Genomic DNA, 21,080 nt, shown 5'->3' with positions numbered 1-21,080 from the left:
ACTTCTAATAGAAAATGTTGCTTTTGTAACAAAGCAAATGTATTTTTTTTAATTATTACTAATGTGTTTGTATTCAGTACAATGCATCCTATGAACACAGTAATGAAAAAATGCTTTATGTAGAAATAAAATTAGCAACCACTCTTATTGCAGCTAATTGTAATAAACACGCATATATCCCTTTATAGGTCTTGTGATATAAAGTGGCTTTTTCATTCAGAATAAAGTACAAAATACTTGAAATAATGCACTTATTTCAATATGATTTACTATATGTATTTACCTGCAGTGATCGCCATTGAATTGAGCTCGTTCAAAGCAGCCTCTGCTTTGGTGCTGTTAGCCAGTGTTAAGGCATATGCAACAACCGACAAGGTATAGTTAGTGGAAAGTCCTTCATCAAATTTATTTTCAATATATTGTACAGCTTTCTGAATGTTTGCGTCGTAGAGTTTCTATAAGAAAACACAAAACAATGAATTGTCACAAATTCAATAAGAAAAATGTATATCAATGTCTAACAGGGTTGGTACTGTTATTTCCTTGCAACTAATCATTGAGAATACAAAAGTTCAAAAAAAAATAAAATATAATAGGGAGATAAAACAATCCAGTGCATAAAAACAATTTAAAAAAAGGAAAATATGATAAGATAATGTATTGGTCATTTATATATTAAAAATACTTCAAAGCTTATGTGCATATAATACTTACCCTATATTTTTTGTCTTCCAAGAGTGAGGTCAGTATGTAGGCAGTTAGTGTGACTGGACTGTCCACTCCTCCTTGGAGTTCCTTGTATATCACTTCCCCAGGCTCAGCAAATATACCAGTGGTCATATTCTGGAACTGAACAAGCCACAGTGCTATGTTATCTAGGACTGAGTTACTTATGTATATAAATTTCTGAGCCTGAAGGAAGCATCTAAACACAAAAGCTGAGAGCCTAAAAAAAATACAAAGAGAGAAAATGAATACTATATTAATATGTGTAAATACTGTATAATGGAAAAAATATGTTGTAAAAATACAGATGAATCCGGTAGATGATCTGACATCATAGTGAGTTTCCCTTTCCCACCTTCCCCTTCCTCCACCACCCCCCCCCCCCAATACTTTCACCTACCCTTCACTCTTCCTCTTCCTCATCGCTCCAAGGTTCTAATCTCTCTTTCTTTTCTTATTCTGCTAAACCCCTATATGTCACCTAACCTGATTTTTATAAAACATTGTGTCAACCAGGAGAGGCATTACTCTTTTTTTCTCTTCTACCCTGTTTGGTTTACATTTAGATATTGCCAACAATGCAATTAGGTTAATTAATAAACTGTATCAGTGTTTATACAGCTTGTTTCTATTTTTATTTATAGTACAACGTAAGTTCAACTGATATTTGTCTCCTGTTATCAAAAGATCCTGAGTGTCTATTTAGTATATCAAAATATGTTGGTATACACTACAGTTTTTTTGTCATGACAATGAGTATGCAGATGTACTGTATGTTAAATGCAAGTTTTGTCCTTTCAAAAAGAATATAATATATTTTAAAATGCTAAAAATATATTAAGCATATATTTACAATAGCATAACTATAACTTTAGGTGTATTAATATTATTATTATTATACAGGATTTATATAGCGCCAACAGTTTGAGCAGTGCTTTACAACATGAGAGCAGACAGTACAGTTACAATACAATCCAATACAGGAGGAATCAGAGGGGCCTGCTCATTAGAGCTTACAATCTAAAGGGAGGGTCAAGTGATGCAAAAGGTAATGACTGTGGGTGATGAGCTGATGGAGAAAATAAAAGTATGATTGTTAGGTGGGGCAGGGTAGGATTCTCTGAAGAGAAGGGTTTTCACGGATCATCTAAAAGTGGAGAGAGTAGGAGATAGTCGGACAGATTGGGGTAGGGAGTTCCCTTGGATAGGAGAGGCTGGGAGGATGTGACAAGGGAGCTAAAGAGCGGGAGGTCTTAAGAGGAATTAAGAGAACAATTCGGCTAGTAGTTTGAGACACGCTTAGCAATGTAACTGAGGGCAGAGTTGTGGGTGGCTTTGTAAGTTGTTGTTAGTAGTTTTTATGTAATTCTTTGGGTGAGCGGAAGCCAGTGTAGGAATTGACAGAGAACAATAACAGACACTGAATGGTTGGTATGGTGGATGAGTCGGGCAGCTCATACATATATAACATATAAATTAATGTACCACTCACCATGTGCTTCCAGAGGAGTCAGCATTTCCAAAAGCACTGAAAGAACCATCAGATCGCTTATATGTTAGTTCCTTCTGGTAACCTGTAAAGAATACATCCATCGCATTAGTTTCCAGATAATCAGTGCTATTACATAATTTAAATTGCTACTCCAGAATTTGACAATTTTCTTCCATGTAATCCAATCAAGAAACTGGTGTTTATGAAAGTGAGAATGTGCAATGACCATTACGTTAGCAGTCTCTTACCAACTGATCCATTTCCCATTTTCAGCAACTTACACCAAATGTAAGATCCAGACTTCAGTGGTCATTTTGTTTCATTTTTCTGAATGATCATTGCAGTGTATTAGTTGTGTAGGGGTGAGCTGGGGAGTGGAGAGATAGATCTGGGTGTCATCAGCATAGAGATGGTATTGGAAGCCATGGGAGGTTATCAGTTGGCCCAGGGAGGAGGTATAGAGAGAGAAAAGGAGGGGCCCAAGAACAGAACCTTGGGGTATCCCGACTGAAAGAGGAAGCGGAGCGGAGGAGGAGTAGTATGTGACACTGAAAGTGCGCTGAGAAAGGTAAGAAGAGAACCAGGAGAGAGCAGAGTCACAAAGGCCAATGGAGTGGAGTTTACTGAGGAGGAGCGGGTGGTCGACTGTGTCAAAGGCAGCAGAAAGGTCAAGAAGTAAGAGTATGGAGTAATGGCCGTTGGTTTTAGCAGTTAGTAGGTCATTAGTGAGTTTTAGTAGGGCAGTTTCTGGGCGGAAGCCAGACTGTCGGGGATCAAGAAGGTTGTTATCGGTGAGGTAGCAGTTCATATTATTGTACTATTGTATGTATATCTTTTCTTATTTCTTTATTATTATTACAAGTACTTATATAGCGCTGTCAATTTACACAGTGATTTACATATATGTTGTACATTCACATCAGTCCCTAACCCTCAAGGGACATACAATCTAATGTTACATTCATACACATACTAGGGCCAATTTAGACAGAATCCAATGAACCTACCATCATGGAGTGTGAGAGGAAACCGGAGTACCCAGGGAAACCCACGCAGGCACAGAGAGAACATGCAAACTCCTTACAGGTAGTGCCATGGTCAGGATTCGAACCAACGACCCTACTACTGCCAGGCAGAAGTGCTAACCATATAACCACTGTGCTGCCAGTAGTATTCCCATGCCGGCGTACATCTATATACTTATGGTTAAAGTTATATGCTATGTGCAGTAGCTCCTCTGCTCCCTATTGCTTAGTTTGGATTACTGATTCATTTCCCAGGAAGGGTCTCCCCTGTAAAGAGGTAAAGAAGATAGTACAAAGGTGGACCAAAGAGAAACAAACAAGAATTGGACATTGTCGTTTTTTCCTGTGTTACAACAGTCACTTTTATGAAATAAAAATTGTTTATGCATGCACTGGGATGTACCTGCTCTACCGCACAGACACACTTGCTATTCCCCTTAAGCAACAATGTGTGCATCATATGTTTAAATTTCATAATCACTAATTTTATAAGCCATCTCATATGACATGTTAGTGACCCAGACTTTTTCAAACTGTAACTTTTATATCTACTCAAAGTCACCCCTGACTATAAAAGATGTTCATTGTACAACGTATTTACTCATCTACACTAATTTATCTGAGAATTTTAAGGCAGTTGTGAAAGAATTTACCTGTATGCATGAAGTTCAAGGATCTTGCTCTGATGTCTTCAGTTATCTTTTTAGATGTAATTAAATATTGCAGAATATATATATTTGGTGCAAAGTTAATCATGTTTTGCTCTCCACTTCCATATGGCAGCTGGATAAGTGACTCAAGACCATTAATTGAAGGCACAAGAGGATCTCCTGAGTGGAAGAAAACACAGCACTTGTATTTCATTATCCATAAAATATGCATATGGTCAAAGAGTTCCACATATATACACAAGAATGTGCTTTACTTATTCTCTCAGCCAAATCGTAGACTATAAGCACTGAAAATTGGTCTTTCATGCTGGAATCTCATGTCCCGGGTAACATTGAAGGTTGCTTTTTATTATTAGATATCTGTAATGCCTATGAAATGGGTTGGCCTTGGACCCTTTGTTTCTTGGGTAATTTTTACAACAAAGCATTGTTGCCCAAATGCCAGGAGCATGAAAAGTGACTAATGTCATTTCTCTAAGCCAAAGGAACAGAATCACAAGATATTCTTTTTAGAGCAAGATAAAAACTTGTTTATGGAATTGAACATGTTTATGGCATCTAGTAATGTCACATTAGAAGATAAGAACCTGTTTAAAGATGTCTACTTGCTTGGGAATTTAGAAAAGTTTAGGGTAGATGAGAAGAATTTTGGGGTAGATGAGAAGAAGTTTAGGGTAGATAAGAAGCTGAACTGAAGCAAAAGTGTGACTTTTCAGATAACAATGTGGAATCAATATGGTGGCTGAGCGTGACTCTGTTATCCTTGCAGAACCTTTCTGCTAGCTCCTACTGTGGTGGTTGAACACAGCTTAGGCACCTCTGATAAAATGGGTTTTCATGGATTGCTTAAAGGCAAACAGAGTAGGAGATAGCTGGACAGGTTGGGGTAAGAAATTCCAGAGAATGGGAGAGGCCTTAGAGAAGTGCTTATGTTACTAAGAGACATGTTCATAAAAAATGTTGACATTCTCACTGAAAAGGTGTTAAAAACATGTCAGAACTATGGAGAGGTCTGGATACACATACAGTGAAGGAAATAAGTATTTGATCCCCTGCTGATTTTGAATGTTTGCCCATTCACAATGAAATGATCAGTCTAAAAATCGAATGGTAGGTGTATTGTAACACTGAGAGACAGAATAGCAACAAAAAAATTCAAAAAAAATGCATGCCTAACAAATTATGCACTGGTTTGCATGTTCATGAGGGAAATAAGTATTTGATCCCCTATCATTCAGCAGGATTTCTGGCTACCAGGTGTCTTTCATGCAGGTAACAAGTTGAGATTAGAAGCAGTCTCTCAAAGGGAGTGCTGCTAATCTCATTTTGTTACCTGTATAAAAGACACCTGTCCACAGGAGCAATCAAACAATCAGATTCCAAACTCTCCACCATGGCAAAGACCAAAGAGCTGCCCAAGGATGCCAGGGACAAGATTGTAGGCCAACAGGCTTGACTGGGCTACCAAACTATTGCCAAGCAGCTTGGTGAGAAGGTGACAACAGTTGGTGCAATCATTCACAAATGGAAGAAACACAAAACAACTGTCAGTCTCCCTAGGTCAGGTGCACCATGCAAGGTCTCACCTCGTGGAGTGTCAATGATCATGAGAACAGTGAGGAATCATCCCATAACTATATGTGAGGCTCTTTTCAATGATCTCCAGGCAGCTGGGACCACAGGCACCAAGAAAACAAATGGTAACACACTACGCCGACAAGGATTGAAATCCTTTAGTGCCCGCAAGGTCCCTCTGCTCAAGAAAGCACATGTCCAGGCCTGTCTGAAGTTTGCCACTGAACATCTGAAGCAGAGGAGGACTGGTTGAAAGTGTTCTGGCTCAAGAAGAAGCACATTAAGGTCCTGGATGGCCTAGCCAGTCTCCAGACCTTAACCCGATTGAAAATCTGTGGAGGGAGCTGAAAGTTCGAGTTCCCAAACATCAGCCACCAAACCTTAATGACTTGGAGAGGATCTGCCAAGAGGAGTGGGCTAAAATCCCTTCTGAGATGTGTGCAAATATGGTGGCCAACTACAGGAAACTTCTGACCTCTGTGATTGCCAACAAGGGATTTGCCACCAAGTACTAAGTCAGGTTTTGTGAAGGGTATCAAATACTTCTTTCCCTTATGAACATGCAAATCAGTGCATAATTTGTTAGACATGCATTTCTTTTGAATTGTTTGTTGCTATTCTGTCTCTCAGTGTTACAATACACCTACCATTCGATTTTTAGACTGATCATTTCTTTGTAAGTAGGCAAACATTCAAAATCAGCAGGGGATCAAATACTTATTTCCTTCACTGTACATTAGCCTTACTTTAGTTACTAAAAAGCAGCTACTGTCCTTTGAACATTGACTACCACATTCATCATTGTCAAATTTTGGCAAATCTTCACCCATAAAATCTATTTAATCAAAAACACAACTGACAAAAATTGTAATCAGAGGAAGAAGCTAATGGTAACACCATGGTTGAACAGAGCAATACTTACCAACCACTGTAACAAATGCTTCTTCACTACCTTGTACCACATCACTCGGCAAACTGAATGCAAAGCTTTTTGATACTGTCTGAGTTGCATTTCCAGAAACCGAGAGGGCAAACAGTTCTGTCTGTGTATAAAAGTACTTCACTCCTTCAGCCTATAAAGAAAAAATTATTAATATAACAGGTTTAGTTGTAGTGGGAGGATAAACAGAGGTGCTAAAACAACACATTTCACACTTTGTGAGCTAAGGTCATCCGTGCGTCATACATGGAGGGGTGCTTTGTAGGATAGAAGTGGTTTGTGGAGGCTGGGGAACCTATGTCAAAACCAACTTTAAAGAATATGTAATCCCAACATTTCATATTCCTGATATGTGCCTACTGTACCATGTAATTGTATGCAAAATTATCCTGTTCTCTTTGTATTGCTTTCCTTTTGTGAAATCCCTGGTGTTCCTACCAGTCGCTCTGCTTTCCTATCAAAACCGATCACACTATGCATTAGAGCACAGTGTGGTCAGTTTTGTAGTTGTGATGAGGACTTAGCCTGCTCTCCTCCAATGATCAGACTTGTCCTGACAACCCTGCACAGCCATTCACTGGGAAAAGTAGTGTGCTACAGTTTGTCTTCCCAAGCTCTCTGAGCTTCTGAATGAAGTAAAAAAAAAACAGTGGTTTTTTTTGTTTTTGGGGGTTTTTATGTATTTTTTTTGTTTTTTTTGTGGGGTTTTTTTCTTTGTTAACTGTTAACTTTGTTAACTTTTAACTATAGATCTATGTTTGTCCCAAGCTTGTTTGGATGGAATATAGTGATCACTTTTAAAAAGAGAAAAAAGTATTTATATATTTTTTTTATATTTATAGACAGATGTTTCACCTCTCCTTTGTATTTTAAACTTAATGGGTTGTTTAACAAGCTGAGTGTTCACATATACTTTAACTTACAACTTAGATCTATGTTTGTCCCAAGCATGGTTGGATGGAACATAGAGGTCACTTATAAAAAGAGAAAAAAAAAGGTATTTATAATGTTTGTTTTATATCTATAAACAGATGTTTTGCCTTTTCTTTTTATTTTAAACTTAATGGGTTGCTTTACAAGGTGAGGGTTTATATATACTTTAACCTACAACCTGACTGACACACAGAGTTATACCAGCAATTTTCACATACATTTTTATTGCTGCTCTATATTAAAAGACCATAATAAATCACTGTCATATTATAAAAGACATGACAGTTGCCATGTTGCAAGTGAATGTGAGTAACCACTGCTATGGTATTCTAATTGACTGCTGTGAAATGACCTCATGTTGCAATAAACACTAAATGCATGCTGCCATATCACAAGACTGTGTAAGTGCTGACATGCTTCAAGAATCTGAGTCACCAATAACATTTTTCCATGTCCTTTGTTGAAAAAAAGACTTGCTAAATGTAGTTGAATGTGTCTATGTACTTTTAAAGTGGATCTTCACCCCCACGAAACACATAACTCCTATCTACCCTATAACTCTGCTAGAAGAATAGGGTTGTATTTTTTTAATTTATTCACTTTTTCATAAATTAAATGTGCAGGCCGTCCACTCCCCTTCCCCCCCAGCATGTCATTCACCTAGGTCAGTGGTGGGCAACCTTTTTTTTCAACTGAGCCAAATCTCGCCAAAACCACGATTGAAATTTATTTTGAGAGCCACATTTTTAAAACTGAAAATACATCCCCCATATAGTAATTCATCCCCCATAGTAATTCATCCCCCATATAGTAATTCATCCCCCATATAGTAATTCACCCCCACAGTATTTCATCCCCCATATAGTAATTCATCCCCCATATAGTAATTCAACCCCCCATAGTAATTCATCCCCCATATAGTAATTCATCCCCCATATAGTAATTCATCCCCCATATAGTAATTCATCCCTCATATAGTAATTCATCCCCCATAGTAATTCATCCCCCATATAGTAATTCATCCCCCATAGTAATTCATCCCCCATAGTAATTCATCCCCCCTATAGTAATTCATCCCCCATAGTAATTCATCCCCCATATAGTAATTCATCCCCCATATAGTAATTCATCCCCCATATAGTAATACATCCCCCATATAGTAATTCATCCCCCATATAGTAATTCATCCCCCATAGTAATTCATCCCCCATAGTAATTCATCCCCCCTATAGTAATTCATCCCCCATATAGTAATTCATTCCCCATATTGTGTCAATTCACTTACCTTTGCTCCGCGCGTTCCTCTCGCCGTGTTCCCGCGCCGTTCCGGTCTTCAGGGCGGACTGTGAGAGGAGTTCGTCACGCTGCCCCGCCTACATCCTGACAGCCAATGTGCCGGGCGCCCGAGAGGAGGGAGGGGAGCGGGCGCCCGGCACACAGAAGAGCCGCATTAAATTGTGTAAAGAGCCGCATGTGGCTCGCGAGCCGCGGCTTGCCGTCCACTGACCTAGGTGAATGATATGTACTGTCCTACCGTTGCCTCCTGGGATATGCACGTCACATATCCCAGGAGGCAAAGACTTCATTCAGAAAGAAAGGGGGGGGTGCCTAGCACTGTGTCATCAGGAAGCTTTCAAGCGGAACAAGTAAGAGCCAGCAGGCCTCTTCATGATGTAATCATCAATATGGCAGCAGGAGACCAAGAGGTGGCATAAAACAAGAGGATCTAAACTGGACAACTCTGGATCCTCTGGATGGTTGAGTATCGAAAATGTACATAATGAACCACCTGATAATCGGGGATGGGGAGTAAGAAAAAAAGAGGGGGTGGGGCAGAAGTCTGTTTTCAATAATCGGTAAGGTCTTTTAATTTAATGGTCTAGCTACTATAAACAGTGCAAACCCATAGCAAGGCTTTCCCGTGCACTGCAGTGACTGGTAGGTAAGAGACAGCCACACCAATGTGGTGAGGGAGGGCCACACGAAAACTGGTCACATGAAGAGTTTTGGTTGTGGACCAAAGAGGTTAAAATAACTTATTGTAAACAAATAATTTTCTGAATAATGAAGAATGCATACCTATATATTTAGTACATTCAGAATTTATATTATAATATTCACGCTTGCGATACCAACTTAAACCAAGGCATTTGATATGAACATATGTATGCAAAAACAGGTATTTAGTTCAACGTGAAGTTTACAATACATTTCTCATTTGTATTCATGATGTTATTTACCTTCACTAATATACTCTGGCTTAAAACATCTGAGGCTATTTTTGATACTGCTTTAACTGTGATGGTGATGTTACCAAGTTTCTTTGGCTCGATTGGAAACAGAACAGTCGTTCCATCTTCTCTGGGAACTATTACTTTATGTTGGCCAGCTACCATAGGTGTAGAATTATTGTTATTATAAGGTGCAATTATATTGAAGGAGGTGCTATCTTCCAAAATCACCAGAACCTGTTAACACATGAAAAATATTTATTATTTCCAAAAAAATAACAATCCATTTCAACTCATATTTGCCTCTTATGCTCTATAACACCATGCAATACAGACTGGAAACTCAGAATGAATAGGTTTTTGCGTGTTTTAAAAAATATTTATTTTACAGCTTTGTTTTCTCGTGGTTGAAATATTAAAATGAACCACAACAGGTATGTACAAGTTGCTTGTGTGGCTTCTCCTTTTATAAATGTATGTGAATTTTGTTATTATTTACCTAATGTTTATTGGTTCAAGTAAGGAAACTTCATAAGAAAAATTAATAAGTTGCAATTGATCTCCTTCTGAAAATGCAGGTTTCCTGAGTATTATGTTGATGACTGAGAACAAATATGCAGGTCAGAATTCCAATCTAACACTGACTTCATTGCCTGTGTATGTATACTGAAGCAAAGGATTGGTATGACAGGTAATTAGCATTTTCAGAAACATGTCAGCATACTTTATGACAGGTTTCATTTACAGCTGAAACATGAGATTTAGGCCTCACCTACTTTTCCAATTCCAGTGTTCTATTTCTATCATTTCCAGGTTAATCCATTAACATGTAAAGTTTTACATTTATTTTTTAGAAATAATAACAGATTGAGTGATCTATTTGCATCAACAACTGCTATAAAACATATATACCTGCTCTGTATCTCTCTTTTCACACTTTTTATTCTTTCCATCTACCATATGCATGCAAAGTCTCATAATTCCACTCTGTATGGACATTTTGGTATTTATTTATGTATATATTTTGAAAGTACATTCAACAAAGATTAGGCATACAGGTTTAAAGCAAATATTTATCAAGAAATAATATAATTGAGAATCACATACCTGTAGGTCTTCACTTAAAGAATTTTTCAAGGTAACTTCCAGAATAAACTGTTCCCCTCTTACAACAGAATAAGGCATATTCAATGAAACCACAAAAGGCTTTAATACTGATATCTGTAAATTTTAAGTAACAAAAATACATGAAAAGAAATAAATACATGGGGGATATATTATGAACAACATGTGGGAGGAAGTCAACCAAGGATCAGGAGCATCAGCACTACTGTGCCAGAGCTTGCCCAATAATAATGATCCACAATTCAGTTGTAATGGCATTAATTGCAAGCTACAGCACTTGCACTTCATACTTTTTGTCAAGTGTCAGTATCACTTTTAAGTAAACCTGTTAGTAAACAGGTCAGTTCAAACTAATCCAAGCTGATTTCCCTATCCCTGTGAGCAAGCCAGGAGTGGTGAAATGCATCAAGAAAGGATAGTTTTGGGTTGGAGACATCACTGTATACAGTCAATTCACTGATTATTAAAAAATACTGCAAGAATAGTTAATTGGATAGCTGAGACCTATTTATTAAAGCATCATGAAACTGTACATAAAATAATCACCTCAGCAGGTACTTCGGCTACTCCCAGTCCAAGATTTTCAGAAATAACAAAAGCAGTGGCCTCCCAAGTGGTGTTCACATCAGGTACAGTTAGTGGAAGGATAGATTGTAAGCTTGAGCTGTAAAATAAAAAAGTGGACTTTATTTAATTACCTGAAGTACAGTAAATTATTATATATTTAATAATTGAGACCTTACAGCAAACAAATTGTGGTGCCTGCTGTTATATTTATGAAGGAAAGCCGTGTTTGTGCACCCCAGTGATTTCCGATGATCCACTAATGCCTGGACTTCTTTAACTTGAGGGTAAGCACTGTCCTCATGGAGCAAAACCTGTCCATTATTCAGTTACAGTACCTCTATAGCAAATAAAGATGTCCTCATTTCTTAATGGGTGGACGGATAGATAAGCAAGTATTAGCTTGGAAGAAGCCAGTCTGGAGATGTACATTAAAAAACAAATAACAGTCCGTGGCCTTAGGATCATGATTAGTAAACACTCCCATACAGATAATCCTGAGTTCATGTCAGGTTAAAACAAACTCCAAACTGAGAATATCTTGAAGATGATGCAATATTTATTTGATTTTGAGAGACCTCAGTTTGAAGAGTTAAACAAACAGCTAAAGGTAGAACAAAGTAATATCCTCCAATTCAAAGACCATCCAAATTTTAAAACACTTGAAGAAAAATGACAAAGACAAGTTGAACAACATAAAGAGTCTATTAAAATGAAAAAACATAAGAAATTTATAGGGGCCCCCACGATTTCGCAAATGGGAAAGTTTATAATTGGTCTTGGTAACAAGGGCAACTCAGCATACCTCCATAGGTTCAGACTGGCTAAAGGATATTACCCTGTTTGCCAGGAAACTTGCCTTGAAAAGAGAATGTTAGACTCTTTGTCAAAATGAATGTGAGGGAGATGGGACAGAGGTAGTGGGACACTTCTCCCCATTCAAATTAAAGAACAATTGCACTCCACCTTTTCCCCAGGGAAGCTTTTTCCAGTTATTTGTTAAACTGGTTGAATGGGATTTACAGACACTCTGGTAAAAAAGAGGTGGTAAGCAAAAACCGTTCAACCTTTCACTTTCTGAATGGCGAGAAATAGAGGAATTGTGCAACAATAAATCCATGGTAATCAAACCAGCTGATAAGGGGGGCAATATTGTCCTTATCGAGAGACCTTCTTACTTAAAGATGTGTTATGACATCTTGAGTAATGAGGAGAATAATGAAATCTTACAAAAAGATCCAACCTATGAATACCTGAAAGAACTAAGAAATATTCTGAAAGTAGGTCTGGATAAAAAGATACTCTCCAAGGATGACTAAGCATTTATTATTTATAACTACCTCACAATTGCGACTTTTTATGCACTCCCAAAAGTGCGCAAACATCAGGAAAAACCACCAAGCCATCCAACCATATCAGGAAATTGTAATCTAACAGAGGGTGCCAGCCAATATATAGATTTTATCATTCATCCATTTGTCCAAGAATTACCATCATACATTGAGAACACACGTAACTTCATCAATAGGCTTATGGACATAGTCTTGGGTAAAGATATCTGGCTGGCAAGTTTAGATATCGAGTCCCTCTACAGTAATATTGGACATCATCTTGGCCTGTAGGCATGTAAATTATTTTTGGAAGCCAGAGGGGTGGTGTTCCAGGCACATACTAAGTTCATTTTAGAACTTATTACATTTATACTGGAACACTACTTCCTTTTATATAATGGCAAAATATGCAAACAAAGGAAAAGGACTGCCATGGGCACAGCATGTGCACCCACATATGCAAATCTGTTCTTGAGATGGTGGGATCGGACACAGGTATTTGTTGACAATATGGAAAAATTCACTTCACGTATACTTATATGGGTTAGCTTTATAAATGAGGTGTTCATTTTGTGGAAGGGCCCAAAGGAAAGTTTTGTAGAATTTGTAGCCTGCTTGAATTTGAAAAATATTGGTATGTATTTTATCAATGAGATCCAATATGACTGCATTCTTTTTCTGGATCTGAAAATTACAAGAGATACAAGTGGAACTATCACCACTACAGTTTATCCTAAGCCCACTTCCACCAATGTCCTGCTTCACTGGGATATCCACCATCCTACATCATTGAAGAGAGGCACCCCAACAGGGCAATTTATGGGGGTGAAAATAAATTGTCCCACTGAAGCAGCCTTTCAGGCTGAGAGTGCATCATTAGTGGAACAATTCAGAAGGAGGGGCTACAAGATGCATGATCTTATAAAATCTTATGGAAAAGTGAAGGATGTCCTTAGACCAGGCCTTGAAATTTGCACTCGCCTACTCGCATTGGCGAGTGGAAATTATGGTGGGGGCAAGTGTGCCCCCAGGGCCGTCTTGCTGAGCAGGCTCAGAGCTGAGGCTGGCTCTGTCACTTGCACTGGAAGCCATCAGACTGCTCATTAGCTGAGCGCAGTGAAAGCAAAGGAAGGAGTGTGTGCTGTGCTCTCTGCCTCCCCTAGAGTGCAGTACCCGGCTCTGTGTGTGAAGGTAAGGAAGTTATGCAAATATTTAAAGGACTGTGTGTGTATGTACCTGTGTGTGTGTGTGTGTATGTACATGTGTCTGTGTGTATGTATCTGTGTATGTGTATGTACATGTGTCTGTGTGTATGTATATATGTGTGTGTACGTGTGTGTGTGTGTGTGTGTGTGTATGTACATGTGTCTGTGTGTGTGTGTGTGTGTGTGTATGTACATGTGTCTGTGTGTAGGTTCTTGTGTCTGTGTGTATGTATCTATGTGTATGTGCGTGTATGTACATGTGTGTATGTGTGTGTGTATGTATCTGTGTGTATGTGTGTGTATGTACATGTGTGTGTTTGTATGTATATGTGTCTGTCTGTGTGTGTGTATGTGTGTGTATGTGTCTGTGTGTATGTACATGTGTCTGTGTGTATGTACATGTACCTGTGCATGTATGTATCTGTGTGTGTGTATGTACGTGTGTGTATGTTTCTGTGTGTGTGTGTATGTACATGTGTCTGTGCTTGTACATGTGTCTCTGTGGTGTGTATGTACATCTGTGTGTCTGTACATGTGTCTTTGTGGTGTGTATGTACATGTGTGTGTCTGTATGTGTGTGTGTGTGTATGTGTCTGTGTGTGTACATGTGTCTCTGTGGATGTCCGTTCATGTTTCTGTTTGTGTGCCTGTGTGTGTGTATGTGTCTGTGTGTGCGTGTGTGTGCACATGTGTGTGTACATGTGTCTGTGTGTAAACATACATGTATGGCAGGTTTGGTCAGGTTCAGGATGATGTGGTTATTATGGGTGTTGGAGTATGGGGCACTTGAGGTACTGCTGAGTTGGAGACAAGGTAGGATATGCTTGGTAGAGTTATGGTTTTGTGAGTGAAAGATTATAGGGGGTTATGGTTGTATACGGTGCATGGTCTAAGTATGATGGGGTGTTTAGGGGGACATTGGAGGCCCCAATGTAATGTGGGAGGCCTCTGGGGACACTGATGTAATGTGAGGGAATTCTGGGGACCCTAATTTAAAGTGGGGGAACTATGGGGACCCTGATGTAATGTGGGTAACATGTAACAGTGTAATTTCATAAGATAATTTACAAGGGCGTGTCTAGGGGCGGAATTAGGGACGAGGCAGGGTAAGAGTTGGGTGGGGCAACTGGTGGCGAGTAACTCTTAAGGTCTGGCTAGTAGCCCAGGACTTGAAATTTTGAACCCTGCCTTAAACAACCTCTCCTGGGGCAGAAACAGAGAAAAATCGATACCCAAGAGGGTACACAAATCATTGGGATGTATTCCAATCAATCTGGCCAGATCTTTAACATCATTAGGAGATATTGGAACATCTTGCATGATATGGATCTTTGTAAAATCCTTCCAAAAAATCCCATGAGTACACACAAGAGAGGGAGGAATATGAAAGATCCACTGGATGGATAGCCATCTTGACAAAGTCCCGATACAACATACAACCACTACCTGGCTACCAGAGAAAGCTATGGGATGTTTCAGATGTGGCCATTGTAAGGCTTGTACTTACATACCCACAACAAAATTCCCCACATGGGCTAAAGTAGGGCTTTACTTATTTGCCATTTGTACACAATCAGTGAGCCTTGCAGTGTATTCTCTGAATTCTCTCAGATACTTTGTATATACAGTACTGTTTGTAAATAAATGGAGAAGAGAAAGCTTAAGAAAAAATATTGAAATAATAGTAAATATTTAAATGCCCATTTGGAATGTGTAGCAACATACAATATTATATATGGTTGCAAATAAAAAACAGTCAAATATATTGAGAGAACAGTGTAGAGCTTCTTTTTCAAGACTGTCAGTTAGACGCTCTTTGTATACAGGTCAAAACTTGGAAATAATATAATTCATTGGGAGTCTGTCTTCTTGCTCCCCTCCATAAGATAGTAATAAGAAAACTATGGAACATACATGCACGTGTGCCATGACGTTAGTACGTCATTGACATTGTGATGTCACCACATAGTGTGCGTGATGATGTAAGCACACTGCTAGCATGACCATCTTTGAAAATACTTGCAAGTAGAAGGAAAGAAGGGGAAGCTCTCATTTTACTATGTGTCATGTGGGGATAATTTGACCCCCCCCCCCCCATTTGTTTATTTTTTTTTATTCTTGTTTGGTGCTCTTTAGTTCAGTTTGACACCCCTGATGAAGCTCATATTTGAGTGAAACATGTCAAGTTTTCTTCTTTGGGAGCACTTCATTTCACATGGTTTATTGAGGAGGGTAATTTGACTACCTTGAGATATATGGCAGTAGTTTACTACTAATGGTCAGTATGTGAGGTTGGAGTAGGTACAGGAAGTATAAGGAATGATTTTTACAGACTCTACAGCCACGAGACATTTTGAACCCTTAATTGTATAAAAAAGGGAGTTCAGTAAATTTTGAAGTTTATTTCAGTCTTTGCCGCTATTGTTTAATGTACATATCATCAAGAGATTTTGTCTTGTACCATTGTTATAGTAGAGCGCACCAAAATTGCCATTACTAGATATGGTGGACACTACTTATCACTTTTATGGTTTAAAAGGCCATGATCACCTGGCTGTGAAACTACCTGACAGAAACTCCACCCCCCCCCCTCTTCCAGTATAATGGGAGGCTTTTCTTTTTCATATTTTATGACCATTACTGACCACCAATAAATCTTTTTGTGTTTTACAAATCTTAGGCCCTCCCTTAAACTGTGCAAGCAAACACAGTTGAATTTACATTTTAATAAAAAGTCCTCAATATAGTTTAAGTTTTATACCGTTGGACTTTGGTGTGTAAGGAAACGCACCCTCGTCCTGTAGAAGTAGATGATTGCCAGAAAAGTATATTTAGAATACATTATTCAAGGCGTTGGTAAGTACATTAGCTTGGAATTAGGCTTCACTCCCAAGGCAAATATGTACAGGTCCTTAGTTATAGACCTGGATTCATAGCTGTAGACAGATGATTTTGTACTTACTAAAGCAACAAATTTATTGCTCTTAGACAAGACTTTTTATTGTAAAGGTTTATGGATGTGACAGGTTCACTCTAACATACCTTATGTTGGTCTCCAGCCAAATCCAAATCATTGGAAGTACAGATTCATCTTGCCTTGGCGTCATCTCAGTTCTCCTTGCAGCATGAGGAGTGGAAACTAAAATTAATAAAATGGTCTTTAAAATTATTCAGCTCTGTGGAAATGTGTTTGAACTAGATTAAACAGACATTAAACAGTAGTGTCAGCCAGTACCCATGGCTTGGTAATCAGGTTCTAATAATTCTATTTTCTTTATTATGGCACTAATTCAAAGGTACTATTAGTTTTAATATTTTTATATGCTTGTTTCACATTAGGCAAACTGCGTTTCTGCCTCTTAAGGCATTGGTAGACACTAGATTGTAGTCAGATGTGTAGGAACATTCTGATCCCCAGAGACAACTGAATCTCTTGGCAGAGTCTTAAACACACACAGTTTGGGTGACCTTTTTATATTTAGCCTCTGCAGAAAGAAGTAGGAGGCACACTGGAGACATCTCTGTGACTAATATTTCAGGGGGAAAATAACATTCAGACAAGATTTTGTTATTCCCTGAAATGCGCTATCTGGTACCTGCAAGTACTTCAAAGACAGCAAAAGTAGGAGCAGAAGATCTTAGGTACATTTATATACACAGTACTCTGTTTCAAATATTATAGGTATACCATATATAGTTACAGTACATTCCTCAGATATAGATACAGATTATGCCAAAGAGAATTTCATTCTTATACAGAATAATACTCTTATGCTATCTCTGCCTTTAAGGTGAACTTAGTAGTAAGCCAACATAATGCATTTAGTAAGCATTTAAAAGCACATTTACATTGTGAGATGTAATGGAGATGCTTATATGCTCTGTAGACAGAATCTAAAATATAAAATTTGCATGCGTTTTCCTTATATTATGTACTGAATAAAAACTTACCGGGTGATCTTGGTCTATGCACATTAGTATTAGTCAAACCAAATGGAGGACCCTGTCAAGAAAAATAACAGAGTAGTAAACATGCTGAATGGATCTATGATAGTAATTAGGCTGTATTTACAGTAAAACACTTATGGACCATTATCTAGGACATTGGTCTCCAAACTGTGGCCCGGGGGCTAGATGCGGCCCTTTGCTTCTTCTTATTCGGCCCTTGGGGCACCTTTCCATCTACTGACTCCAACAACAGTGCATTATTCTTTTCACTGACACCAGCAATGGGGCACTATTCCTTCCACTGACACCAACAATGGGGCACTATTCCTTCCACTGATACCAACAATGGGGCACTATTCCTCTCACTGACACCAACGCTGGGGCATTATTCCTCCCATTGACACCAACAGTGGGGCACTATTCCTTCCACTTATAACACTGATGGAGTACTATTCCTCCCACTGATACCAATGATGGGGTACTAGTCCTCCCAATGATACCAATGATGGGGCACTATTCCTCCCACTGACACCAATGATCTGGTACTATTCCTCCCTCTGATACCAATGATGGGGTACTATTCCTCCCACTGACACTGATGAATTCCTACTACTGACATGGACCATGGGGTACTATTCCTTCTAATGACATCAATGATGGGGCACTATTCCTACTCCCACTGACCATCAAGCCTGAGGCATTGTTAACTCCCTCTGACCAATCTGGCCCCCCTAAAATCTGAAGGACAGTAAACTGGCCCTTTGTTTAGAAAGTTTGGAGACCCCTGATCTAAGACATAAGAGTAAGGAGAAAACCAGTAAAACACAATTTGTTTTAATTTATTTTTGCATTGACACCTCTTTAGAGTAATGTCTAAAGCAGCAAAGATGAAGAAAAATAGATTGTTAAAGTTGATTTCATAAAGGCAAGCATTTGGAAACACTATGCTCTATTGGGGCACTATTCCTTCCACTGACACCAACAATGGGGCACTATTCCTCTCACTGGTACTAACACTGAGGCACTATTCCTCCCACTGACATCAACAATGGGGCACTATTCCTCCAACTAATACAGGTAATGGGGCACTATTCCTCCCATTGACACTAACAGTGGGACACTATTCCTTCCACTGATAACAGTGATGGAGTACTATTCCTCCCACTGTTACCAATGATGGAGTACTATTCCTCCCAATTATACCAATGATGGGGTACTATTCCTCCCACTGACACCAATGATGGGGCACTATTTCTACCACTGATACCAATGATGGGGCACTGTTCCTCCCACTAATACCAATGATAGGGCACTATTCCTCCCACTAATACCAATGATAGGGCACTATTACTCCCACTGATACCAATGATGGGGCACTATTCCTACCACAGATACCAATGATAGGGCACTATTCCTCCCACTGATACCAATGATGGGGTACTATTCCTTCCACTGATACCAATGATCGGGTACTATTCCTCCCGCTGATACCAATGATGGCGTACTATTCCTCCCACTGACACCGACGATTGGGCATTATTCCTACTACTGACATGGACCATGGGGTACTATTGCTTCCAATGACACCAACGATTGAGCACTATTCCTACTCCCACTGACCATCAGGCCCGAGGCATTGTTAACTCCCACTAACCAATCTGGCCCCCCTAAAATCTGAAGGACAGTAAACTGGCCCTTTGTTTAGAAAGTTTGGAGACCCCTGATCTAGGACATAAGAGTAAGGATACCAATAAAACACAATTTGTTTTAATTTATTTTTGCATTGACACCTCTTTAGACTAATGTCTAAAGCAGCAAAGATGAAGAAAAAGAGACTGTTAAAGTTGATTTCATGAAAGCAAGAATTTGGAAACACTATGCTCTTCCACACATTGTTTGTAAGATTTATAATTCTGTTCAGTTTGTTTTGTGATCCAGGTACCCCTGACAGAGAGTACAGTCAGGTCTGTGACCACACTTACAACTCTTAGGTGCTTTTACAACCAAATAAGTGCCTAGAAAGCTCACTTAATTTCATTTGTAAATTAATACAGTCATGCACATTAACATTCTTATTCAACGTTTGGTTTGTGTGGCTGCCACCTTGTTGAAGCCCCATAAGTAGTCAACTAGAATAGAGAACAAATACTTTGCAGACCTGTATAGAGATTTTCATAAGCATTTTATAGGACATCCATGCATGCAAACTTTTTTAAGCACTTTAAAATGATTAATGGCCTTTGAAGCTTATGTAATAGTCCAGGGGTTTGATTTACTAAGGGCAAATAGGCTGTTTAGAGTGCAAGGGAATTTGGACTTTGCAGGGGAATTTTCCCCAGATCTTAGTAAAAGTGGTGAAATTTCACTTTGCAAAGAGTACCTGCAAGAAATTAAAAAAATAGCATTTTGCTTGCACATGATTGGATGATAGAAGTTAACAGAGCTTCACCTCATACACTAAGCTCTGGGGAAAAAATCCCTTAAAAATGCAGTCTATTTGCCTTTAGAAAATCAACCCAAAGAAGTCTCCACAGGGAGGATACCCTCTGCACAGCAGCCACTTTTCAGAGTGGCCTCGACTGAAACCACTACACATCCCTTTTCTTTATTCAAAGTTGCTCTTTTTAAAACGTTGTGAGGTAGGGCTAACTATTACCAAGTTTTGGCAAGGCTTTATAAAATGCCTAGTAAACACCAGGAAAACAGTCATTAAATGCCCTACAGACACTGAAACTTTAACCTAGACTTTCAGAGAGAAGTTCATCACACCTCCATTGTTAACATAACATTTACCCATTCACAATTAAAGTGTCATTAAACTCACATAATTGAAAACTGTCAGCACATGCTGTATTACATGCTGTTCATGCTCACTCAGTCAGTGCAGACCAGCCATTGCCACATTTACTAAACATGCTTCAGTTTCAGTTCCCTTCTAAGATGTTCATTTTTTCCTTTTTCTTATCTGGCAGCCTTTTTGACCATAGAGTCACAAATGTGGGTGTATACACAGTGGTAATTGACAGCCCACTCCCTCCCTCCTCCTCCATGCCCAGCTAAACACCATTGGAGTAGGAAATTACTTGTTAATTGATGGTCAAGGACTAAAACCCAACCTTCTGACTGGACAATAATAGCAGTAATAGCAGTAAAAGTGCACTGATCATGTCACCCCTGTGTTCATATATGTTAAGCCAAAAACACTGCAGGAAGCAATAGAACCCTAACTGCATGCTGACCCTCCCTCTGTAATTAGTTGCAGTTCAGAGGATAATAGAATAGAAAAAATAAGATGTAATGCTTGTAATTTTGAT

General features: G+C 38.8%; 1 protein-coding gene across 1 annotated transcript in view; it reads right to left on the bottom strand.

Annotated features, from left to right (window-relative positions):
• The window catches only part of LOC149459304 (CD109 antigen-like), a 48,792-nt gene that overhangs the window by 8,482 nt on the left and 19,230 nt on the right, over positions 1–21,080 (bottom strand). The window contains exons 15-24 of the mRNA XM_089681306.1: positions 17,770–17,821; positions 16,861–16,957; positions 11,265–11,382; positions 10,701–10,814; positions 9,603–9,830; positions 6,412–6,562; positions 3,897–4,073; positions 2,219–2,300; positions 715–946; positions 284–455 (exon numbers count right to left, since the gene is read on the bottom strand). Of these exons, the coding sequence (XP_089537432.1) occupies positions 284–455; positions 715–946; positions 2,219–2,300; positions 3,897–4,073; positions 6,412–6,562; positions 9,603–9,830; positions 10,701–10,814; positions 11,265–11,382; positions 16,861–16,957; positions 17,770–17,821 (1,423 nt within the window). The remainder of the gene's footprint in view (positions 1–283; positions 456–714; positions 947–2,218; positions 2,301–3,896; positions 4,074–6,411; positions 6,563–9,602; positions 9,831–10,700; positions 10,815–11,264; positions 11,383–16,860; positions 16,958–17,769; positions 17,822–21,080) is intronic.

The sequence above is a fragment of the Staurois parvus genome, unplaced genomic scaffold, assembly GCF_062004578.1.
Source record: "Staurois parvus isolate SC_StPar_1 unplaced genomic scaffold, SC_StPar_1.0 ptg000264l, whole genome shotgun sequence".
In the NCBI taxonomy this organism is placed as follows: domain Eukaryota; kingdom Metazoa; phylum Chordata; class Amphibia; order Anura; family Ranidae; genus Staurois; species Staurois parvus.
The sequence above is the reverse complement of the archived record's forward strand: the minus strand, read 5'-3'. Positions and strand labels throughout refer to the sequence as shown.